The sequence below is a fragment of the Aspergillus wentii genome (genome assembly GCF_001890725.1).
Source record: "Aspergillus wentii DTO 134E9 unplaced genomic scaffold ASPWEscaffold_9, whole genome shotgun sequence".
Lineage (NCBI taxonomy): Eukaryota > Fungi > Ascomycota > Eurotiomycetes > Eurotiales > Aspergillaceae > Aspergillus > Aspergillus wentii.
This window is the reverse complement of record NW_024467840.1, coordinates 238,413-262,630: the sequence shown is the minus strand read 5'-3', so window position 1 is coordinate 262,630 and position 24,218 is coordinate 238,413. Positions and strand designations below refer to the sequence as shown.

The following is a 24,218-nucleotide window of genomic DNA, read 5'->3' as shown; positions in this document are numbered from 1 at the left end:
TTTAGGGTGAAAGCTTATCTAACCCATCACGTGTGACCAGGTGGGCTCGGCGGAGATGCAGCCAATGGGAAAGCAGAATTGCTTATTTTGTATTTTTTACCCGAGCCGAATGACGACGGTTGAGATAGGCTTATCGAAGGCGGTGAGCAGCGACAGTATGGCCCGAATGTTGCAACTCCCCTCCCCCTCCACTTCAACAAAAACTTTTTGAAAATGACGACCACCGCAGACCCTCTCACGGTTCTGCCCCCGGAGATCGTCCTCCGTGTTTTGGAGTTCACGCCCGTCTCGGCCATTGGCTCCCTGACCGCAGTCTCCAAGGCCTGGCACGGATTCATCGACGCCACACATCAAGAAACGATCTACGCCTCGAAAACTACCCAGCCGCCCGGCGCCCGCGATTTCTCTTTCCTATCCGAGACTACCTGCTATTCGAAACTGTTTGAAGGTACGGAATCATGGAAGGATCTGTGCAAGCGCCAGACGCTGCTGGCACGCAGCTGGGACGTCGACCCCGTCACCCGAGAGGCCGTTTTGCAAATCGGCAATGACCCTGTTTGGCGATTCCGCGCCGACTTTAAGCGTCGATTCTTCGTGTCGACGTCGCAGGCTGGAGGACTGAATGTGACTGATATGGACTCTGGTCGGATCTTATGGCAGCTTCCTTCCACGCTGGATCGTGAAGAGGATGCGGTTCGCCCGTTCGCGCATCTGGAATACCAGGATGGAATGGCTGTGTTCGATCGTGAAGGTGATGCGGTTGAGGTTTGGAAGGCGGTTGACGACTGGAAAGAGAGCGAAGGGCGTGCGAAGCGTGGAGAGTTTGAGCGCATCGCGATCTTGGATCATGATTGTCAGACCAGAGGTTTTCAGCTGTCACATTGGACACTTTGTGTGGTTTCTACGGAAGGACAAGGTTTTGTCTATGACATGACAGAGCGTCCTCCAAGAAGGACTACGCATCTGAAAATTGAGAACGAGGCTGTTGGTCACCTGGATCAGAGCAAGGATGTTGTCATTTACTCCATGGGGGCACGAGGCTACCATGCTTATGACAAAAAGACAGGTGCATTCTTGGGCGCGTTGGAGCCATCGAAATGTACAGAGAGACACCACATCCGCGCACCCCCGAGCACTCGAGCTACGCGACACGGTCCGACAAATAAACTATCTGAACCTCGCAAAGACAGCCTTGTGCAGATCAAGGTCGAAAAAGGCCCTCTGCCACCCTCGACCGACCCTGAGCATGTCCGCAACACCGAAGATGAATGGGGGGCAGGTATGATCAACGGTGATCTCTTTGTTGGCTTCTCCCGTGCCGGTCGTGCTTTTGTCTGTTCCAACTGGCGTAAGGCTCTTGAAACTAGCATCGAGGCGCACAGCTCCGTCATCGAGTGCGAGTCGGATGGGTCGCGTTTCGATCTAGGCGGTTGGCTGTCAGTACGGAACCACCGCTTGATGTTTGAAATCCAGGACCGGATTTATGTCGTCGCACTTGATGACAACAACAAAGTTCAAGATGTCGATTCCGATACTCCTCCCCGCGCCTCCTTCTCTCTCGTCACTAGCTCTTCGCCGCAACTTGCCGTCCCGGTCAGCTTTATGGCTTTGTACGACGACGCAATTATGACTACTTATACTGTACGTTCCACCCACTGAAAAACAAGGCAAAAGCTAACATCCATGCAGACCCTCGGCTGGCGCCCATCTCTCCCCGCTATTCTAGGCGATATTCCTCCCGAGCAGCAAGGCCCTGCCCGTATCTTCCCAACAAAAGCCATCCGCATCGTCAGTCTTGCACCTATCCTCTCCGACAAGGCCGGGTCAACAAACGACGAAACAACCCAAGAAACAGACGGGGGTATGTGGAATCCCAACCAAGCAGCAGAGCAAAGATTGGGCACACATGCTGGACTGGTGGAGTTAATTAGTATGCTTGGGGATGAATTCGGGGGGGACGATGACGATGATGAAATTCAAGACGTCGATTTCAATGGTGGTCTCGGTGAGTGGGTGGATGTAGATTCGCATGATGATTATGAGGAGGATGACGACGAGCATGAGAACCAGAACCAACAACCGAACGAGCATCAGGAAGCCTGAATAAAGAATATGTAGTCCAGGATAGAATGAATATATACAAATTATAATTAGTAGTTCTAAGATGGTTGTAGTAAATTAGGTCTAGCTAAGATATATATTTCATATCCTCCCTATCCTAACCAAAGTGAATAGTTGTTTGCAAGAATGAAAAGAGGACAGCTGCATTATGTACCCAACTTTCTGCATGAATATCAAGTATTTAAGATGATTACTATGCTAGAATGCTAGTCCTGACTCGGGTTTACCTAGATCCCTGGGTATTTTTGTGTTGGCATATTGCGGGAACTGGCGGTTTATGTATACAACGTTGTTTACCTTTTCCCACTGTTCTTAAAGTACTGTTTGAGGATATAACCAACTAAATACAAATCATTCTTATTAATTGCATTTTAGACATATCAACTCAATCTGATTGTGCATCCTCGACAATTCGTTTCGACAAGCTCAACATTGACGTCATGCAGCGGGTAACCGGGTACCCGATTACCCGTCGGTCTCACCAGGAAACGCAGTCCTTCCTATGTAGGCATACTGCTAGCACCACCTCATGGATGCGACTCCAATCACCCAGAATCGCCGGGCTACACGCTCATCGCTGGCTTGCTTGTCCTGTCGTTCCCGTCACATGAAATGCGATGGAAAGCGGCCGTGCTGTACCCGCTGTTCGGAGGTTGGCAACCAGTGCAGCTATGCACGATCAAGGCGCGGGGGCTTAGACCGCGCCGCGTTGGCGGAACGTCGCAAACGTAAGGCTTCGGCGGTCTATACTGAACCCATGAGTCTGCAACAAGCTACAACAGTTCGTCCCGAGGAGTGTACGACGCAGCCCCTCCCGGATGTTCGACTTGAGTCTGACGTGCTCGATATAGATGGAGCCAGCAGCACGGGCTTCGTCCCCCGGGCTGAGAGCACAGTTCGCCCGGCAATGATTGAAAATGACCCATTAATCCAGTCATACTACAAGAATTTTCACATCTGTCATCCCTTCGTCTTACCCCGGAAACACCTGACAAAACTATATCAAGACCCGAGCAGACAACACGGCCTTGCACCCCTAGTCGCCAACCTGCGCTTGATTGGGAATATTTACAATACGCGAGAATGGTCGATTCCGCTCAAAGACGATGTCGAAGCATCCCTTTCATCGTTGTCGCCATCTGATCCGATCCAGGTCCAATGCCGAATCTTGTACTCGGTAGCCCTGTTCTGGCATGACTACAAGATTGAGGCCAAATCACAGATGGATCAAGCAGCTAAACTCGCCATTGATCTGCAAATGTTCCGGGCCGAATTTGTAGCGTCCCAGGGAGCTGACGACCGGATACAGAGGGAATCCTGGAGACGAACGTGGTGGATGCTGTATATTTTCGACGCATACTACGCGGGCACCCTGGGGACGATGAACCTCCGGGTGATGGACATTGATGTGACGGTCGAATTGCCCTGCGACGAGGCAGACTATGAGTCAGGGGTGAGTATCATCACCCTGTCGCCATTGATCAGTGCCGATAGAGCTCACGCATGGGATTGCAGAATATCCCGGCTCCTAGAACCCTTCAGGAATTTAATCACCGCGAATTTCTCCCCAATAGTGTTCACTTCTCCTCCTTTGCATATCTCATTGGCGCCGTGCAGTGCGCCGCGGCCGCTATATCCATAACCCCCAAAATCGCCGCCGTGGAAGACTCGACGCATCTGATTCAGGCGGTTGATTGTACCCTGGACGGATGGCGACTTTTGTTGCCCCCGGAGCACAAGCACGTCATGAAGCAGAATGGCGAAATTGACGAACTCATGTTCCAAGCGCACCTGCTGATCCATGTGTAAGCTTCTCGTTTCTTCCTCAATACCCCCCACTCACTGGTTAGATCCACCATCGGCCTCCACCGTCCATTATCGGCCCTCAAATTTAACGCCATCGAGCATGTATCGAGCTGTGCCCGGGAACCGCCCCTGGACACACCCACGCCCGATCTGGTAAATGTCCATACCGTCCGAGTCTTACGGGCGGTGGAGGCCCAAATGCGTCTTCTGGCCTTACCAGTCCGCCAATTTCACCACACCCCCTTCACCACGTGCATGGTAAGCGAGGGGACACTGGCGCTCCTCTCCGCTTGCAGTGCCTTCCTTAAGGAGAAGGAGCTAGCCATCGCAAGAGATCAGATCCGGATGACGCTCGGCTGTCTCAAGGTGCTGGGAGAAGTCTGGCCGAGGACGGCGAGGAATGTGCGCGAGATCCAAACGATTGCTCAGTGCGTCCTGGGCCTTGGAGAATTTGCCAGTAATCAGAGTATGGCTGGATCGAGTGAACTGCCGTCCCTCGGTGCGGACGGGATAAGTTTAGATTCGTCTACCGGCAATCTGTCGGCGGACGACAACGATCTGCTTGCTTCCGTCGGCGCCATTGAAGATCTCTGTGGCTGGTATCACCTTGGAGACCTGGATGATTCTACGTGGGGGATGAGCAATGTATTGTAATCATGTCGTTGGCCATGGCTTATCTTACATAGAAATGATGCAATTTGCCTAAATCTAGCACGGATGGACCAACATGAATCTGTCAAACAACAAGAATGACCTTTCCACGCGCAGACAACCTCCCATTCGCACGATCATACGCCTCCCGTGCCCTGGCAAGGGGGTATACATCTGCCACGAAAGGCCGGACGGCCCCGGCACCCGCCAGTTCAGCAATATAGCGCAACGCATTCGGGCTGCCCTCGACGATGAAGAACAGAGCGTGCACCCCGACCTTCCGCAGCCCACGCTTCTCATGCTCCTCCACGAAGTTGAAGCTCGCCGAGTCCACCGAAACTAACGTTCCGGTCTCCGCAACGTAATCCCAACACTTCGCCAACACCTCCCCGCCAACCACATCAATAATGACCTCGAATTGCCCATGCCCGTCCAGCATACTATACTCCACGACCTCGTCGGCCCCCAGGTCCCGGAGAAAGTCTCCATTGCGCGCATTGGAACTGCTAGCGGCGACGACTCGCACCCCCGCTGCGGCCGCAAGCTGCACGAGATATACGCCCACCGCACCTGCAGCGCCGGTAATCAGCACGCGGTGGTCCTTTCCCGTCGCAGACCGGGCCATGAACTCCTCTACCGTGGGACAGGGGATCCGCGCGTGCTCGAAGAGGGCCTCGTAGGCGGTTTGCGCGCTGAGAGGCAATGCCGCGGCCTGGGCGAACGTCAATGTGGCTGGTTTCAGGGCTACCTCGTCCTCTTTGACAATGGTATATTCGGCCCACGTGGCGGCGCGGTCTGTGCTTGCCATGCCGAAGACCTCGTCGCCGGGCTTGAAGTTACTCGCTGACGAGAAGACCTCCGTCACGATGCCGGCGACGTCGTTTCCCGGAATGGCGTATGGGTGCGCGTAGGTTTCGGGCCAGGTGAGCATGTCGCGAATAACGGTTGTGGCTTTGACGCGGATGAGAAGCTCCCCCGGTGCGGACGGCACGGGGATAGGGACATGATGGTCCAGCTGGAGGGCGGTGGATGGCGCCGGGTTGGATGGTGAATAGGGGGTCGATTTGGGCGAAGCAGGATGGAGGCGAATGGCTTGCATCGTGTGTGATGGAAGAGGGAATGTGGTGGAGGTTTTGACGGACGGTTCGATCATGGGTTAAATATTCCTGCCGGTTGGGATTTCTATAACGATGAATAGGCTATAGGCAGCGGGTATCATCCTGCTGTCTTTATGATTTGGGAAGGCTATCGGAGTGGCTCTACAGGTCTGCAGGATTTAGCCGAGTTTATTCTGGCGAGAGTGCATAGGACTGACAGATACACGGTTGATGATAATGAACTATACTATACCTAGAGTCATATTTTAACATTATACTCTATAAGACAACCCCCTTTTACTAATTTTAAAAGATATTAAAAATATTAATATATGATTTGTCTAGTATACTCACTTATAATATTAATAAAATACTATATAATAGTGGCTTTGAGGGGGTTATTTAATAGATTACTATATATATATATATATCTGTATCCAGATAGGGGTGGATCGCTGGCCCAGCAGGACTCCTCTTCCCCACACAAACTCGTCATCCACATTTCATGTCAGGTTATAAACTACTCGGAGCATTTAGTCCGGCACTTATCCCTCCATTGACACCACTGCAATGTAATCCTGGTTGGTTTGATATACCCGCAGTCCCGAGAAATATCGGATACCCGGTTAGCCTATCCACAGCGCCCTTCCCGCCATATAATCATTCTCGTTCAGGATGAACGTTGAGTAGTAAAATTTCCAAGACGTCTCACACATATAAGAACCCTACATCCTCGAACTATTCTTTCCTTTTAACCCACCAAACCCGTCTCCTTCCCTTCACCATGCAAGAGCCAGTCTACAACCCCGAGTAGGTCCTCAAGACCACCGTCTAACCAGACCAGGCCACTCACGTATAACCTCACCAGATGCCCTATGGCAAAGACCACCATCGCCTACCAGTACCGCCTGGGCAACTGTCCCGGAAAGACCATCGTTGGCATGCTCGTCGAATATCCTCCCAACGGCGCCACCCCGCCTCACCGCCACGGCGGCGCCTCGGTCTCCGCCTATGTCATCCACGGCTCTCTGTTGAACAAAATGAACAACGACCCGATGAGAGTGATTGAGCAAGGTGGTTCCTGGTACGAGGCGCCAGGCTGTCACCATCGGATTAGCGCCAACGCCAGCCAGACGGAGCCAGCGGCGTTCTTTGTCAATTTTGTGATCGACTCGGAGACGTTGGAGCGAGAGGGCCCATCGGTGCTGCTGCAATTCGACGCGGAATATAAGGATGTCATGGCTCGGAAGACACAATAAGCAGATTACAATGTACATCTGTTTTGATTTATAGTTCACTTCTTTCATTAACCAGAAAATCTCATTGTTTACTGGTAGTGACCAGTGTCGCAAGCTCAGAGCGCCCAGCGTATTAGCGACTCTGAGTCGATGTTTCGATGGCCATACGATGTTTAAGAATTCGGACTGATGACCTCGTGATGCCTGCTGAGCGCCTGCGGGAACGTGATCTCCACGCAGTAGCATAAATAGTGCATGCATTCTAGCGCATTTGTACGAGAATCTCAATGACATTCCTATCTATTATGATTTAGTGCCATTAGTTAACTTCAATGTATGAAGATCGCGGCATTTGGTGAAAATCATTGGAGTTAAACCGCGAAGCTGCAGAACTGGACAAACTACATAAATGGCTCTATCTAGCAGAAGGCTGTATGACTGATTTATATCATCGTGATTAGTCTATCTGACCTCCTTTCTGTCACCGGTTCGTTTAATATGAGGAGCAACTAAGGTATTATCATCCACATAGTGTAATCCTCTTAAGGCGTAAACAAAAGCAAACCTTATCAATAGTGCGGCTGCCAGGGGAAACGGTGGGTCCGTGACAGTACTAGTGAGTCGTGATATCCAAGTTCTAGTATTGAATAGAACAAGTGTTCTCGTATGGAAGAGGAGCAATGTAATGACCAAAGAACCTTGATTTCATTCAATATAGATTATCAACTAGAAAGAGTGGGTGCCGGGTGTGATCTGGAATTGGTGTTAAACATCTGCATGAGTCCAGTTCAAAGAACTGAATTCTGGTCACAGCGCAGTACATTTGAAAGATTCCCCCTGTTATAGAGTTCGACTATTGAAATTGGGTTCACTAGCATAGTAATATATATTATTGCCCAGCATTCCATCGTGACTGCACATTCTCTTAAGTCTTATATCTGGCTGGATCCAACCATGTGGGAATACTACAAAGACAAAACCATCTTGCTTGCAGGTGGGATTGAATTCATAGGGACTGCCTTGCTATGTCGCATTCTTCGAGAAGCTTCCCCGAAGCAGATATATGTCCTTTGCCGGCGTGGCACGCAGTATGAAGCTTTCAATCCAGACAGCTGACAACATGCTAACATATATGATTACGAATAGGGGCGCACACGAGAAATGGAAGTCTTTATTATCGGAACAATCGGCCGCAACGCTACTCGAGAGCAAGAAAATCACGGTTATCAACGGCGATATCTCAATCCCGAAAATGGGTCTCTGGTTTGACACGTTGGAAGAGTTGGAACAATCAGTGAACATCGTGATCCACGCCACGTCATCGATCGATCTTCTGGGTGATCTGGGAGAAATGTCTCGATCTGTCATCGCCCCGACCTTGGAGCTGGCATCTCTTGCATTAAATTTCCAGAACTTGGAGCGCTTTGTCTATGTGTCCACAGCGTACTGCAATGCCCATCTATGGACGGAAACCGACGCGACAGATGTCCCGGTCAAAGAGGAGATATACCATCTGGAAAACGAAGTAGAACTTGGATCTCAAGCACTCGCAGCATGGAGCGAAATACAAGAAACAGGAACAAGTAGTGAATATACCTCGCATGACTTTCCCTGGGCCTATGCGTATGCACACCATTTGACTGAGCGTCTGGTGACGGATTTGTTTGCCAGTCACGATGCATTCGAGAAGCTACTGATAATACGACCATCCATGATTGGCCCTGCGATTGAATACCCACATCCCGGGTTTTCCTCGTCTTCAACACCGTTAACCGCCCTCGCAGCGTCGATTCTTCTCTACCCCGGTCGGCACATGCGAATAGCAGGAAGGGCCAAGAACCCATGGACGGAGACTACGCTGGACGAGGTCCCAGTCGATGTGGTGGTCGATCGCCTTCTGATGCACCTGGTCTATGGCACCACAGGGTGTGTCCATGCCGTCAGCGGAGAACGGGGGCGTCTTCCGTTCAAAACATGGTGGGCAAGTTTAATGGCTGTGCGTCGGCTCCCATGGAAGCTGAAGCCAGTATGGATACCTCTAGACTGGCACTCGTCTGGACCTCACCCCGCTGCCGGGATATTTAAAGTCCTCGGAACATCATTCGAGTTTGCAGAAAACCAGACACTCGACCTGCTCGAGAGGATCGGCGAGAAGGAGAGCCTTGGGTTAAGGTTATTTACACCGGATTTCGAGAGCTATGATTTCCAGGGCAGACGGGATGGTATTCGCCAAATTGCAATAGCAAGGGCTAAGAAGATGAAGTGGCCTCGATCTTTGATAAAGCTACTGATTCCTGGGAAAAAGGTGGAGCAGTATGGGTCTACTAAGGGTTAAATGAATAAGTTACCTTGTTTATTCTTTGTATATACTTCGAATTAGTATCTGTCATGTAATCGGAATGATAAATGATAGGATCTATAGATCCGGCGACTCTACACTAAGCATCAGACTGCAAGCTCGAGTGATTTTGATGATCCGTCCACATGAGCGGACCCTCACTGCCTTGTCTTCTTTGAAAGCTTCCTCTTGATGTATCACTAGTGTAAGTGGGGCACTCCAAGGCAACAGCCTGCTAATCAACCCAACTCTGAGTCACTCAGCCTTACATCAGCTGATGCTCATGCTCGGGTTGGACGCCTTTACATATGCTACTGTCATGCTCATAGTATCCTAGATTTCCTCGGTACAGCAAAGCTCCAACATAGACCAGCAGGAATCAAGAATGGACGAAATTGCAGCAGCACCTATGATGTCCAAAGAAGCCCTCGACCAACACTCGGGTATGATACACTCCGGATCAGCTCAAGGCCCTCAAGATGACGGTGCTCCTCACGACTCGGACGACGAGCTCATGGTCTACGAGACTCCCCGAGACTACGCGACTTGGGCGCGTCAGGAGCGCGACCGCCTCATCACCGAGGGCGCCGATCCTGATTCCGTCATCTTACAAAGCGAACTACGCCATCATATCCGACGACGAGAAGGCGAGTCCATAGACGACTTCACACAGCGTTACGCCGAGACTATGATGGCCATGATTGGTCGGGGCGTTTCGATTCTCAATGATCAGTGTACCGCTGATGTGGTGGCATCCGGATTCACAACCGCAGATGGAAGGTTTTTCGATTTGGGCCCGGGCTCGGGCGCGACCAAGGGGGAGTTTCGAGAATTTAATCGGTGGTTCTCGGAGACGTCGGAAGCTGGACAGACGCAAGAGGTGCCAGAGAAGTGGTTGAAGTTTGAGAAGTAGCAGCGGGGACACGCCATGATCATAGAAAGTATCAGAACAAGAGTTCCGATTGAAGTTCTAGGTCTCCCCATGGACAGGGGGCTGGATCCGTGTGCTGTCAACCGATTCGGCGAAACGTACAGCATGCTGAAAAGCTTCAAATTGCTAGACGCGCTGCGGCCATCGACATCTTCTCGCCAGCGTCCTACAGAGATGATTTCGATTGATTGAGCAGCTCTACTCATGTCACCGATTGGGAGTAACATGGATGAGCGGCCTGTGGCTACATATACATGCATATATCAGTTGATACATCCGTCTCACAAATCTTGCGTTAATTCATCTTTAATATCATCAGTTCTCCACCTAGACCGAGATTAGTTGCCAGTTTATCATATCTATCCCATATGCCATAAGGCCATTGTGTAGAAGGCCAGGTGACGGGCGAACAAAAATAATTATTTGCAGAGTACCTTCCTGCTGCAGAAATACATACCAGACTAAACTGGGCATGCTTGAAAATGAAGAAATCGTCACATTCGCTCTTGGAGAGCAATAGCCAATGTGTCCCAGACGTTGTTTGCCTGCTGGAGGCAGACAGTGAGGCCACTAGAGTGAACATGCAGTGATATGACTGGTTGTCCTCGCGGAGAATGGAAATGTCAGTGTGGATTATCTGAACTAGCTATACGAGTTCAACCGCAACTGGCTGCTGTCTTCAGCCTGTCATGCTGATCATGCAGTGCTGCTCCACCATAACGCCGATCTAGGGCATCCAAGTGGAGCTACTCCTCAATGTGAAGTAATGTTCACCAATAAGATCACCTCCCCATACATCATTCAGCTGAGCGGAATGACAGGCGGACCCAGCTGGAATTGACCATACATCGCTCTATATGATCCACGACATTCCCCAAGCGACATGCCATTGCGCGACAGCAGGACCTCGCAAGGGAAGAACCATCCATTCTTATTTTGGATGTAGCGAGAAATCAATATGGCCCTGCAATCAAATACTATCTAGATATAAGCCCTAACAAAATTAATACTCTCATGGTAAGATATATAGTCATTAGATATTACTCTAGCTAAAGGGCTCCTGTAGATTTAGAAAATAAGCTAGTAGAATGCTTAAAGAAAATGGAATTACATCTTATTATATACCTAAATAATGACTCCTAGGTCTGCCTACTAGCTAGGCCTAAATATACAGTAGAAATTATAGGAATAGACATTTATTCTACTAAAGGGAACAGAAAATGTTGATAGGAGTATAGTACCTATAATAGGATACCTTAATATGAAATATATCCCCCATCTCTATATTATTAATAGAAAAATAACTAAAAGCTACTAGGAAGTATTACTATTCTCTATATCCCAATCAATAGGAGCCCAGAAGAATATATACAGGTATAGTTTAGGATAATAATACTTTCTAGTAATATGCCTGCATACTTGTAGGGGTCGGTGTATCGGTTGACGAGGTCAAGCCAGGGGCTGGGGCTAAACAGGGCGAGAGCCGTTGTGAGCAGGGGGTTTTGATTGGGAGTAAATTCCGGATTTTTGCTTGGCGGTATGGTGTCATCATCGCGCTGCCTGTTATGCTTGCTGGGTTCAGTCTGTTAGCACTTGACAACCATTTTGTATTGCACAACCTGGTTTTTACAAGATGGTCTCACTGTATTCTCACTGTATTCTCTCTGCGCAGGGCACGAGTCTCCGCAGTGGGTGCTCGGGTCATCGGTGAGGAGTGGACCGCGCTTTTGGCCATTCATATAGTTGGGCAATTCAAAGTAGCCGGCAGTGGTGTCGACCGAGCTAAAGCTAAGACTTAAACTGATTTTATATATTAAGTGTTCCAATCTGTATTGGTTCTATTTCGCAAGCCATCTCTCGACCCATTTTGATCTCTCGGTGAAGCTGGTATACAGCCTCAATTAGATTGGGATGGTCGATCCATTGGTTAAACTATCACCAGTCAATATGTCCAAAACCCACGTGCAGAAGCGTATGATGACGGGTCAAATTATTGGTTTCAGTAAACTTGGCAAAAAGAGAAGTATCTAAGAGTCTGCTGTCCAGATCTTGATTGCGGTAAGCTTTGGGTGGTCGCAGTGGATCTGCCGGTGTGAAGACATTGAGACTCCGATCTGCATCGGTTAACCGTTGGTCGGTATAGCCGCCAAGCGTTATGGTTGACATGTGTCTGATAGATCGTGATTGTGAGTTCTTAAATTAGGAGTGTATCCAAGTTTTGACTTTGGTGGCCGTTGATGAGTGCTTCCATTCTTCGTTCCGATTTCATCATGTTAGACAGTGTTTTGGCCTCGACACTGCTGCTACCAGCATTACAACCTACCAGTACGTTATATGGAATCCCTGCTCGCAACTATATAGCAGCTTGTAAGTTTTGAAACCAAGTGAGGTAAGAATACTTTATTAACTCTGCCTTTGCATTCGCACTGGCGCATGGGGAAAACCTAACAGCTAGGATAAAAACCCATGCGGAGGCTGGCTGACTAGATACATAAAACAATAAACAATAACATTATTTCCCAATCAGCTCCAACTCACCATTGGTGGGTAGAACTAAGTAGTAATTTGGGGAAGCTGATGGCACGCTGAACCCGTCAAGTCGATATGTGCGACCCCTACTCCTGATATGTAAACTGCGCTGTTTGGGTCGATTTATCACCAGCAAAGGTAATGATACTATCTTTAGGTCCTGTGATGCTGTGTCAATTATCTGCTGTTGTCGCTGAGAGAGGCCTTCTGGGCTGACTGACCAGTCACAGTAACGGACTCCTTCTCCTCAAAGTCCGCCGTTTTGGTGGGAGCATAGACATCATAACTGCCATCTTTCCTAGCCATGCGAAGTAGGCTTGCCGGCCCCACTAATGGTGTATGTGTAGTTCCGGGAACTTGTGACTTTCCAGCATCAGGAAGTAAGACCGCCTGAACGTAGCCCCCGGTAACCTGGTTGAAGTTCCCGGCATTATTGTTGAAAGTTGGGGCTTTGGTCATAATGAAAGCTGCAATATAGGCGGTGATTTTTCAAACCAGTCAGATTCACTTGAATAGTAGGAAATTGAATTTGATGACAGATTAATTGATGTTGGGAGGCTTCGTCACTTATAAATCTCGCGCAGAAAGTCTTGACGTTACTTGCCAGGCTATGACATCTTCCTTTCATTGAAAACATAGAAATGACGGCTGATGGTGTAGGAAAGCTGTTTTCGTAAGTGGAGACCTGGCTTAAACTTGCAGCAAGTATCATGATACTATACACACTGGCGTGTTTGAATTCGGACATAACATGCCCTGTATTGGCCGTTAATCCACGGTACACTATTGCCCGTTGACAGCCGAGGGACAAACCAATAAGTGCCATACAGCGGTTACCTGACGTATAGCCATTTTTGGATCTCATATTACCACCTTCATACATCAATGCCAAAGCCTAGTCAAGCCTAGTCAAGACATAGCCACCATGGAAGTTAGTTTTTGCTCGGCTCCATCTAGATTTTGTATCTAAAACTTAATTGACATTACCTAGTTACCTAGTTATAAAATTGCATTTGCGTTCACACTAACTAGTTAGTAGTCGCCATCCAATAGAAACCATGTGACGCTTACAAAATCTCATCCACGAGGGGTCAGGATAGATGAATTACACACACACACACACACACACACACACACACACACACACACAAAAATACCATAACTAAATGCTCGAGTAACCAATATCCTCTCAAAAATGGCAAGAATACTGTAATGCTTGAATTGACTTTATCTAATGTAACATCTTGCCCAATGAATAGTTAGCCCCCTCCATTAAAAATTTCGGTAACACCCAGAGTCTTAGTCGGACGTGCACTCTACTATCCCAGTGACAACAGTACCACTCCAGCCGCCTGCAGCCGATCAACAGAAGCCTCCACCAGCAGAGTGCCCGCATAAGGATTGAAATTGTAGTTTCCACACGAGCACTTGCCAGTAATATCCTTCCAATAGTCCCACACAGAGAATTAACCGTCTTTTTCTCACGAACAACCTTGAAGCTCCGTTTTTGAAAAGTCATTGGGACAGAGTGCGACCACATTCCGGCCCTAGCATCATAAGTCTCAGATTTGTGGCCAGACTGTACATGCACGGTAGCAGGACCCTGCAGCATATTTACTATAAACACCCTGTTGTTCATGTCATTCCACCATCTTGCCGTCCACAGACGAACTTGCCACTCCAGCTATACACTCTTAGCTTCAAATCAATATGTTTTAAAAGGGAACAGGCTGTATCACGTGAGTTCTGATGGTATGTGCCAGGCATGAGGAATGTGGGGCTTTTTAAGGTTCCGGGACGTTCCGCTGACACCGACGTTGTAATCTAACACGAAGGCAACTGGTTGCGTGTGTGTTCCGGACAAGGCAGCTTTGAAAGATGATAATAGTGAAAGTTCTACTGGACACAACGCGAGTTCAGAAACTGTATCCCACGTTGCAATAGCCATTCCACAAAAATGTCCCTAAATTTATCGCTCTTGCGTTCAGTACCCTGCATATCCAGGGATTCGGTTAGTTTTGACGGCATACTGATATTAGCAGTCCTTTCCCTTCGTTTTTGTGTGAAAGGTTCTGTGCAATCTCCAAGAACTATCAGTGGCAGCATATACATAGTCATCCATATTCAGCAGCGGGACAATGCATACCGCATGCAGCTGTTGTGGCACAACATGGCAGAGCTGGTAACCTGTTTCATCCAAGCAACATGTGACTAGCATATCGTTTCAGTAGAGGAAAACTATAAGCAGTTTCTGTTCAGTATTACATACTTAATAAGGAGCTGCAAGCGGTCAGAACCCTGCAGGATCTGATGACATTCTTTGATCCTCAGCAGGTAGGTAATGCCCACTATATAGAAGTATATGAAATAGTTTGTGGATGTTGCACATGACTAAGTGCATAGCCGAATGACTTGCGTTGGTCTGCTCCAAGCACAAAAGTTGCCTGAATACCAGTAACGCAGCCTTGTCGGGTAATTAGTGTAACTATACAGTATATTCTAGTCCAGACTTGGAACGGTGAGCTAGAGCTATGAGTTTATTAATGATGTAACTCGAGAATGTGATAGTGTCACTTTAGTATCCCTATGGAAATGCCGAATGCATACTACCAATTAACATCTTCTGGCGCAAGGGGGTGATGAGACACAGTCCGTTTTGTCAAGCACTGCTGCATTCGAAACAATTCACGACCTGGTATCCAGCATAGATCCAGCATACATGGGATATTTGTGGCACCACGGGCAAACGGGACCCATCTAGTACCGAGGACCAAGGACATGCGAGGTATGTTGCACTGACACTGCTACATGTAAGACTCCCGAGGAACTGGTATGTAGGAAGTACTTTTGTTGCCGTTACATGCGGCACATAATTACATCTTTGAACCCACAATGGGCGAGCCTTTCGTATTAATCCTACGTTAAATGGCGCTTTGGTAGCAATACTGGATCTGGAAATTGATCGATGTGTCCCCAGACTGAGAGTGTTGAGGTATTTTTGATACTCGCTAGAGCTTCCACGATATTCTATCGGTTGTAGCCATTTTTTGACTTTTTGAATGTGTGACTCTTTGCATTTTCGTTACACGGTCAATGCTGATGGTTTATGATGCTCTGTGCGGGCTATCAGTATAAGGTGATAGCCTTGTCTTACTAGGTGGCCTCTATGCACTGCCACATCCAGTGAAGAAGGACTTGTATATGACTAACTCTATCTTGGCTGTAACTCTACACGATTAGACGAATAGGCATGCAGTCTGATTAGGCCTATGGCACACACTTTAATAAACCATGTCTAGATATTCCAGTCTCTCAAAAGGCTCCCGGGTAGGCCTTAAACTCAATAAATAAATTGTCCGTCTCGCCGTGCCTTGCGATACCAATTAACACATCTTCCTGGCCCGGTGGATTGATCCTTTTCCCGACACTTTTTGGGTTATAGTTAGCATTCCAGCAAATATCACAAGTATCATATATCATGCGTATAGCTCACGAGACACATGTATCGAAACCTCTCGCTCCGTGGCACTATAGTTTCCTCCTTCGATGCAAGCCTTGATTTCAACAAGGTTGTCGTAGTGCTGGCTAACGTCATGGAAAATCGCCCGCTCTTTGGTTGTGTTGCCTCCCCTGAAATGCTTCGCGTTGTCTTCGAATTCAGGTAGCAGATAGCAAGGGTGAAGCTTTGAAGTCGGGCTTGGACTTACTGCTGTGCTCTTGTGTACGATGGGTGTTCACGTAGTTCGCAGCTATCCTTTTATCGCTGGAGCGGCAAAGATTGAAGTTAATTGGCGTTATGAGGGTTGATCTTAATGGTGCGTTTGGGAGAATGGTATAGAGAAGGTTAAGAATGAAGAAGAGAAGAACCGGTGCTGTCCATCCATAAAGACAGAGTATTTTTATCCACAACTCAACAATCACGACGGTACAAGGTGAGTTGAAAGAAAACTCTAAACAGGCTTCCAGCCCTTCATAGACATAGGATCGACAGGCGACTCATCTGAAGAATGCAGCAGGCAGCAGCAAGGGAATTAAGATGAAATACAAATGGATCGAACAGACCGAGGAATACGAAAAATGGCTGAATACGACTAATAGCAGAATCCATTGGATCAAAGTGACACCGGAACAGGAAAGAGTACTCTGGCCGCGAGGTTGATCTCCAAACTCATCAGCAATGATGTCCCTGTGATATTAACCTTCTTTCGCCATCTCACAACGTCAAGCATGATCTGCATTCCATGACCAGAGACTGGATGACACTGATAATGGAGTGTTCTGCTGAGCTAAGAGTGAAACTACCCAACTTGAATATCAAGAGAGATGACAAACAACCAGGTTTTTATGACCTTTGGAGCGCCTTTCGTCTGGTATCAAAGACATCGGCAGAGTTTGTTGTGTTGTTGATGCTATCGGTGAACTGAATGGTGACCACGACGATTATTTTATACAACGCTTGATCGCTTTGGTGGATGACTCTCCTTCGCTCAGGTTGATCATGACCAGCCGTTCATTGGCGCCGATTGGGAAGTACTTTGGTGCTTCTGTTTTTCGAGCAAGAATGGACGATTATGTCAATCAGTACATTGCTACATTCGTCCATCATCGTCTAACTGAAGTTGGAATTGACGATTTGGTGAGAGAGATCATTCAACGGTTTATTCTGCATCTTCGGATTGCTCTTTCCTGTATACTCGACTCTTTCTGGAAAACACCGATTCTGAATGAAGGTCAAGGATAGATATCCGGAGCATGTACGGAGTAAGAATTGGGCCTTTCATATTCCACATTTGTGCTTAAGGGCTATTATGATGACGGTATTCAGCTTCATGCAGTTATCCATACTCGGCAGGTGGCTTCAAAAATACAGCACTCCGAAACAAGGTGCTGTATCGGAGTCCCTGACACTAAATTTGGCTCAGCTGAGGATTGAGGATTGCAGGTTGCCTGCTCAGATATCTCGGCTATAGTTCCTAGCTACTGAAGAGAGCCCTGTATGACACTCTACGCTCACCAGATCTTGTTTTTCCAAGCTCAGACACGCATATTGTTAATATCAGGTTAATGATAAGCGGTCTATATTCAATTATATGTGGAATTCTAAAGAATTATCTCTTCCACCCTTCCCATCTCTCAAAATTGGCCGTATCCAAGCCGAACAGATCCAGCATTCGTCCAACGCTGTGATCCACCAAGTCATCGATTGACGAAGGCTTAATGTAGAAGGCTGGCACTGGCGGAAAGATGATAGCACCAGCCTGTGTCGCTGACATCATGTTCTGGATGTGTATTGAGCTAAGAGGAGTCTCTCTAAGAGCCAGAACCAGCCTGCGACGCTCTTTGAGAATCACGTCCGCAGCGCGGGAAATCAGATCATCGCAAACCCCAGAACTGATCACTGCGAGGGTCTTGACGCTGCATGGTACAACAACCATTCCATCGACGCGGAACGAGCCACTGGCTATCGGTGCCGCCATGTCATGGATATTGTAGACGTGGTCAGCCAAGGCACGGACATTGGCGATGGTATAGTCCGTTTCATATTTTATTGTCGCCTCAGCCCATTTACTCATGATGAGATGGGTTTCCACGTTCATTTGCCGGAGTGTGATGAGGGTTTTGATTCCTAGGATCGATCCGGTTGCGCCTGTGATGGCAACTATCATTTTTTGTCGTCGGGGAGGCTTGGATTCGCCTTCTGAAGATGATGGATGACTGTATGTGCGAGACTTGAAAATGTCCATGGTGGTGAGATGGAAATAAAATGATACAGAACAGACTTTGGAGTTATAGGTTGACTGAGTGTTGCGGGGTATTTTGTATACAAAACACCGTTGAGAATAGAGCTTGGGACAAAGCCCCAATTTGGAGAAGCATTCTCTGCGGACCTTTCGGCGGCCGGCCAGTTCCGATGTCGTCATATTTATTTGTAGTGTCAGAATAATACTTGTCTGCGTCCAGACTGCAGTTCATGAACACAAGCCTCTATGCCGAGAGGTGCCGGCTATTGGATTGCGGGGAAAAAGCGCCGATCGATGAATGCTGCCCCAATTTGGAGGCAAGAATGCTGGTATATACAGACCTCATGGCACTCTGTGATGAAATAAATCCATAAGAAAGGTCGACCATTCTTGCTGCATTACTATTTCTCTCACAGGATCCTATAATGGAAGTAACTCCAGCCAAAGCGGTATCTGCCGCCCAAGACTTTCGTCAATTTGTCAAGGAACTTGAAGACGAAAATGACCTCAATGTTATCACCAAAGAAGTTGACCCTCACCTGGAGCTTGCTGCCATCACCCGCAGAGTCTACGAGATGGAAGAAAGGGCCCCGCTCTTCGAAAACATCAAGGGACGAAAAGGCAGTGGTCTTTTCCGCATCCTTGGGGCACCCGTGGGGTTGAGTCGCAATCCAGGCCGGAGGTTTCGGCGAATTGCCAAATCCTTCGGCCTTCCTTCTACCGCAACAGGGGAAGAGATCATCAGTATTCTCAATGCATGCAAAAAGAAGCCGCCGTTGCCCCCTATCCACGTTTCGCCTGACAAAGCCCCAGTGAAGCAGTACAAGCTCTTTGGCGACGATATCGACATGAATGCTCTCTCCGTCCCTCTCCATCACGACGCAGACGGGGGTAAGTTCTTGCAGACTTTCGGCATGCATATTGTGAAAACCCCTGATGGACGATGGGTGAACTGGTCCATCACTCGCGGAATGGTTCATGATAAACGCTCTCTTGTTGGCCCCGTCATTCCGAAGCAGGATATCGGCGTGATATGGCAAATGTGGAAAGACAAAGGGCAGGATATGCCGTGGGCGCTTTGCTTTGGTGTCCCCCCGGCTGCTATTATGGTGAGCGGCATGCCGATTCCTAAGTGGACGGATGAAGCTGGGTTCGTGGGTGCTTTGTCTGGTAAACCTGTGGAGCTGGTCAAGTGCGAAACGAATGATATCTATGTTCCTGTCAATGCGGAAATTGTCTTGGAACGTCGGTAGTTTTTATCCTGGCTAAACAAGATATTACGTAGTTTTGCTAACAGTCAAACTGGCGAAAGGCGTTGTATCTACTACTGAGGTTGCCCCTGAAGGTCCGATGGCGGAGTATCACGGTATGATATATCCGGGAGAAGCCAAGAACAAACCTCTCTTCAAAGTGAACGCGATTACACACAGATATGATCCCATCTTGCCACTATGCGTGGCTGGAAGAGCGACCGAAGAGAATCAAACTGTGTGGGGGATCATGCAAGCCGCCGAGGTGCTGAACATCTGCCAGGCCGCGAATCTACCGATCAAACTAGTCTGGTGTCCCTTTGAATCTCACTGTCTGTGGTTCGTCCTCCAGGTTGATCGGGAGAAGCTTCGAGCCTTGAACACAAACATCCCCGATTTCAGCAACAGGATCGGCCACACTGTCTTCGGCTCGAAGCCTGGATGGTACATTCCGAAACTCTTCCTCGTAGGCGATGATATCGACCCCACCGACCTCCGAGACGTTATCTGGGCTGAAGCTACACGCTGCCAACCATCAACCAATGAGTTTTTCTTTGAGGAATATGGAAACATTCCCCTGATTCCGTACGTTGGACATGGACTTCGGCCTGGGCGTGGCAATCACCCAAAGGTTGTTCGCTGCTGCATGTTTCCCAGCGAGTTTGTGGATAGAGAGCTATCCTGGAAAGAAGGGTCTTTTCGAGGGCCCTACCCCGTTGAAATCCAGGAAAAGGTAATAGACAACTGGAGTGCATATGGATTTGGCCAGGAGTGAGAGAGAAGGCAGGGAAAATTTCGGGGTGGAATGAGAAGTCTAAACAGTTCTCGCATGTTGTTTATCACTTAGCTACTTCATCCATTTCATAGTGGTCGGAAACTAGCTTTTGATTTTTTACAAATAAGTTCTATAAGTTTAAATCAGACATTTATTATGCTTTATTATACAGACAATTGTAGAACATGTTTTACTTAACAACTTGATAACCGATATCTTGACATGTCGAGTAAATGCGGGACTAAAGTTACACAATGGGTCCGGAATTGCATCTCTGGATATTTTTATTTTAGTACAGTATACATGTAAGACTACTAAATCAATCGAGGTCAAGCAGCTCCGGAAAAAATGGGCCTAGCATGTGCTATGGAAATCTTTCTATCCAGTCTAAACAAGTATATAAGCTTAAGCTTGCTCAAGCCTATGCCTGGCTGATAGCATGCCGTATCACCTGCGCGACATTTTGAGGCATACTGATATTGGGCATGTGCCCTGCGTCCAGGAAGAATGTCGATACTTTTTTCCCACTCTCGTATTCAATCTCTCGCACTGTTTGATGCTGAAAGTCAGGCGGCACCGCCATGTCCTTCTGACAAATGATGTATGCCACGGGAAGATAGTTATATCCTGGATAGGTAAGGGGCCCGCCAAAGCTCAAGGCCGAATGGTATAGCATCTTCTTTGCCCAGACTAGTCCCTCTTCGTATGGCAAATCGCAGAATGTTATCTTTGCGTTACCCCCGGGGACCAGAGACATGAATTCGCCCTGGAAGAAGTCATGTTAGCCTCAAGTGGGACTGAATCGGTAGTTCATGAGAAGTTGGGAATCAATCACTTCAACATTGATGTAGTCCGGCAGTAGGTCTCCCATATTATCCTGCAATGAATGGCCGGCCCGTGGCACAATGCACGCCATATATACCAGCTGTATGATTCCACCTTTCTGACCAGAGGCCTGCCGTTCGGTTCTCGACAGTCCTTGCGAACACTCAGTGGCAACAATACCCCCATAGGAGTGTGCTACTAGAACGATCTCCTTCTCTTGATGCGCTAAATCCGATATAATCTGACGAAAGTATGTCGAATCGTCTTGCATTGTGGCTGCTTTTCCAGAGGGCTCAAGGGCTGTGGACTGAAGAGTACCAACGACAGTCTCGAGCCCATGGTCCTGCAGAGCACCTGAGACAGCGGAGTAGAAAGATGAAGGGCAAAAGGATGCTGGAACAATGACAATTGTTGGTGAAGATGGTGTGTTTTCCATTTTTCTTCGCGTAATTGGCTGGATTATTTATTTTTTACGGCGATGCTAACAGAATGGAGTTACATTCAAGTTTATCGTGGGGACTGCCTGGTATACTGTTATTTCTTAAACGCCGCTTCATAAGGAGGGGTAATGAACCCCTGTAAGAATAAAAACTTCGGTATCACTTCGGAGAGTCCGGATGCATGAAACCCAATCGAGTAAATAAATGTTGGCGAAATTACCGCTATATTGCCGATTCCGTAGGAATAGTGATAATCCACGATTTGGCCGGTATTCAATTAATCCATGGTATACAGCGCTTCTCAACCCTAATTAGCTTTATTATTTAGAGATTGCCCTTACCACTAATAAGATAAATATTACTTATAAAAGTACTGCTTTATTTACTGTATTTAGACTAGTTTTAGGGCTTCAGATTAGCTATATATATGCCCTCATACTCATATAGATAGAAAAACCAGACCTTATTCTCTTGATACGGCAGACTAGCGTGCAAACTGCAATAACTCATTTTCTTGAAGACATCAAGCTGCCTTTACTTCCGCCCTTCATTTAATGTAGTTAATCTAGTATTTTAATAGAATATTACTATCTCTATCGCTTTTCTTTATGAATAAATAATATATCTAGGAGGTGAATAGATTTTTATTATTTTCTTCTAATTTTTATTCTACAATATAGGTGGTTATCTAATATAGTAGTTTATCAGTCAGAATTCCTAGGGCAGTCAGTCACTTATCCATATTCCGATGATGATGATGATGGAACTATACCGTTCCTCCTAATAGCTCCTATCAAGGAGTTTCCGAATCTAGAAATGCTGAAATTGATCGTTGAGTCATTCCACGCTGATGTTAATGCTCAACCATACTCAATTGATGATGACGCCAATGTCAAACCAGAAGCCACTGCATTGCATAATCTAGCTAGAGGTGAACATTTGTGGCAGGCAGAAGGGATGGAATGTTCACTTCAACGCGGGGCGAATACCGAGTTGGTCGATGAGGATGGGTCTACTCCGCTCCATATTGCTGTCAAGGGAGAATATCGGGCTTCAAAACTGTCGAGATTCTGCTGAAATGTGGCGCGAACCCAAATGTATTCGACAAGAATAGAGAGTCGCCTCTGAATCATACTGGTGAGAAAAATGGAATTTCCCAATTCCGTATCGAATACGGAGCATATTTCAGTCTAGAAGAATCACTGTCTCCTTGGATGCTATGAGTATCGAACAGGAGATCTTCATAATATGTTTGTTTATATAACGCACAGGTAGAGGCTGGAAATTCGATTGATGACGTGCATAATCTAATTGTGTGTTCTTTTCTATTTTACTTCTTTACTCAATTAGATCAAAGGGCCGATTTGAAGTCGACCATTCTATCTTCGATCTGGAATAGACAGTCCGGTGGGGTACTCTGATTGGACATCGGATCCACCGGAAGGCCTACTCTTTCCAGTAAGACCCTCCGACTGCTTCACTTCTCACCCCAACTTCCACATGGACTCAAGCCAAACAACAATGCAAGCAGGTACAAAGACAGTCGAGGATATCAACACCGTATCCGAATACCTCAGCAATCCTGATCTATCTACCCTCTCTGCAGCTGATTGCATCGTCATCTGCGCTTCTGCCATTCTCCACCAGGCTGAAAATTTATTCCAAAGCCTTCAAACCAATCCATCTCTCACCAAATGCCTGGTTCTATGCGGTGGGATTGGCCACTCAACCCATTATATCCATGAGGCTGTTGCCAATCATCCCATATTCTCGCGCATCGCTGGCGATGTCATCGGCCTGTCTGAAGCGCGCGTACTAGAGAAAATCCTCAATGAGTTCTTCGATACAGACACCATCACCAGTCACGGCTGTCAAATTCTAGTCGAAGACAAATCAACAAACTGTGGCCTCAACGCCTCTCTATCTCGAAATGTCCTCGATAAGGCAGGCATCCATCCAACCACATGCATCATCATCCAAGATCCCACCATGATGCGTCGGACCATCGCTTCTTTCAAGAAAGCGTATGAAGATGTCATTCATATTCCTGAATTCATCGGATACCCAGTCTTCGTTCCGCGTATGACAGTAAAAGATGTAGTTTTGGCGTATGATGACTCAATACCAACAGCTTTATGGCCGCAGAGTCGGTTTCTTGAGTTACTTATTGGGGAAATTCCACGACTTCGAGATGATGAGAATGGATATGGTCCGAATGGAAAAGGATTTATTCCCCATGTTGAAGTTCCACATAGAGTTGAGGAGGCGTGGATGCGACTGCGGGGTGTTTCAGATGCTACGAGATAAGTCTATGGAACAGACCAGTTCTGCTTGTCTGTTTAGATATTGTATCTTAAAATTATGTTGATATGAAGCTCAAATGTAGGACATAGTTCGCTAAATACTATACTTTTCCTTTCATATCAGGCTAAAATTAAGGGAAGTATTATGGTTGTCATTAAATAAAGCCAAGAGT

At 47.4% G+C, this 24,218-nt stretch overlaps 11 protein-coding genes across 11 annotated transcripts; 6 read left to right on the top strand and 5 right to left on the bottom strand.

Annotated features, from left to right (window-relative positions):
* Positions 1–198: 198 nt before the first annotated feature.
* Positions 199–2,260, top strand: ASPWEDRAFT_164094 (F-box protein). Its single transcript, XM_040829873.1, has 2 exons — positions 199–1,641; positions 1,690–2,260. Exons 1-2 carry the CDS (start codon positions 214–216, stop codon positions 2,101–2,103), a joined length of 1,842 nt encoding a protein of 613 aa, XP_040683845.1. The 5' UTR covers positions 199–213; the 3' UTR covers positions 2,104–2,260.
* Positions 2,261–2,878: 618 nt separating this feature from the next.
* ASPWEDRAFT_54835 (putative C6 transcription factor) lies at positions 2,879–4,581 on the top strand (the record flags this gene model as incomplete). Its single annotated transcript, XM_040838110.1, has 3 exons — positions 2,879–3,574; positions 3,637–3,926; positions 3,972–4,581. The coding sequence occupies 3 exons, from the start codon at positions 2,879–2,881 to the stop codon at positions 4,579–4,581; spliced, it is 1,596 nt and encodes a 531-aa protein (XP_040683844.1).
* Positions 4,582–4,663: 82 nt separating this feature from the next.
* On the bottom strand, positions 4,664–5,677 carry ASPWEDRAFT_120769 (NADP-dependent oxidoreductase; the record flags this gene model as incomplete). Its single annotated transcript, XM_040829013.1, has 1 exon — positions 4,664–5,677. The coding sequence occupies one exon, from the start codon at positions 5,675–5,677 to the stop codon at positions 4,664–4,666; it is 1,014 nt and encodes a 337-aa protein (XP_040683843.1).
* A 676-nt stretch (positions 5,678–6,353) lies between these two features.
* Positions 6,354–7,131, top strand: ASPWEDRAFT_45728 (cupin domain-containing protein). The gene is made up of 2 exons (XM_040836613.1): positions 6,354–6,485; positions 6,544–7,131. Exons 1-2 carry the CDS (start codon positions 6,460–6,462, stop codon positions 6,932–6,934), a joined length of 417 nt encoding a protein of 138 aa, XP_040683842.1. The 5' UTR covers positions 6,354–6,459; the 3' UTR covers positions 6,935–7,131.
* Positions 7,132–7,867: 736 nt separating this feature from the next.
* Positions 7,868–10,164, top strand: ASPWEDRAFT_32370 (uncharacterized protein; the record flags this gene model as incomplete). Its single annotated transcript, XM_040833656.1, has 4 exons — positions 7,868–8,001; positions 8,060–9,226; position 9,456; positions 9,589–10,164. The coding sequence occupies 4 exons, from the start codon at positions 7,868–7,870 to the stop codon at positions 10,162–10,164; spliced, it is 1,878 nt and encodes a 625-aa protein (XP_040683841.1).
* A 2,633-nt stretch (positions 10,165–12,797) lies between these two features.
* ASPWEDRAFT_176832 (uncharacterized protein) lies at positions 12,798–13,170 on the bottom strand (the record flags this gene model as incomplete). Its single annotated transcript, XM_040831562.1, has 2 exons — positions 12,798–12,871; positions 12,933–13,170. 2 exons carry the CDS (start codon positions 13,168–13,170, stop codon positions 12,798–12,800), a joined length of 312 nt encoding a protein of 103 aa, XP_040683840.1.
* Positions 13,171–13,728: 558 nt separating this feature from the next.
* ASPWEDRAFT_701250 (uncharacterized protein) lies at positions 13,729–14,506 on the bottom strand. Its single transcript, XM_040839101.1, has 2 exons — positions 14,451–14,506; positions 13,729–14,395 (listed from the first exon to the last, which is right to left on the bottom strand). Exon 2 carries the CDS (start codon positions 14,348–14,350, stop codon positions 13,943–13,945), a length of 408 nt encoding a protein of 135 aa, XP_040683839.1. The 5' UTR covers positions 14,351–14,395; positions 14,451–14,506; the 3' UTR covers positions 13,729–13,942.
* Positions 14,507–17,819: 3,313 nt separating this feature from the next.
* On the bottom strand, positions 17,820–18,455 carry ASPWEDRAFT_32368 (UbiX family flavin prenyltransferase; the record flags this gene model as incomplete). The annotated part of the gene is made up of 1 exon (XM_040833655.1): positions 17,820–18,455. The coding sequence occupies one exon, from the start codon at positions 18,453–18,455 to the stop codon at positions 17,820–17,822; it is 636 nt and encodes a 211-aa protein (XP_040683838.1).
* A 282-nt stretch (positions 18,456–18,737) lies between these two features.
* ASPWEDRAFT_164080 (UbiD family decarboxylase) lies at positions 18,738–20,477 on the top strand (the record flags this gene model as incomplete). Its single annotated transcript, XM_040829872.1, has 2 exons — positions 18,738–19,697; positions 19,765–20,477. Exons 1-2 carry the CDS (start codon positions 18,878–18,880, stop codon positions 20,475–20,477), a joined length of 1,533 nt encoding a protein of 510 aa, XP_040683837.1. The 5' UTR covers positions 18,738–18,877.
* Positions 20,478–20,748: 271 nt separating this feature from the next.
* ASPWEDRAFT_45722 (alpha/beta hydrolase) lies at positions 20,749–21,826 on the bottom strand. Its single transcript, XM_040836612.1, has 2 exons — positions 21,313–21,826; positions 20,749–21,243 (listed from the first exon to the last, which is right to left on the bottom strand). Exons 1-2 carry the CDS (start codon positions 21,736–21,738, stop codon positions 20,899–20,901), a joined length of 771 nt encoding a protein of 256 aa, XP_040683836.1. The 5' UTR covers positions 21,739–21,826; the 3' UTR covers positions 20,749–20,898.
* Positions 21,827–23,147: 1,321 nt separating this feature from the next.
* ASPWEDRAFT_45721 (YdcF family protein) lies at positions 23,148–24,217 on the top strand. The gene has a single exon (XM_040836611.1). It carries the CDS (start codon positions 23,243–23,245, stop codon positions 24,047–24,049), a length of 807 nt encoding a protein of 268 aa, XP_040683835.1. The 5' UTR covers positions 23,148–23,242; the 3' UTR covers positions 24,050–24,217.
* The last annotated feature ends 1 nt before the right edge of the window (position 24,218 follows it).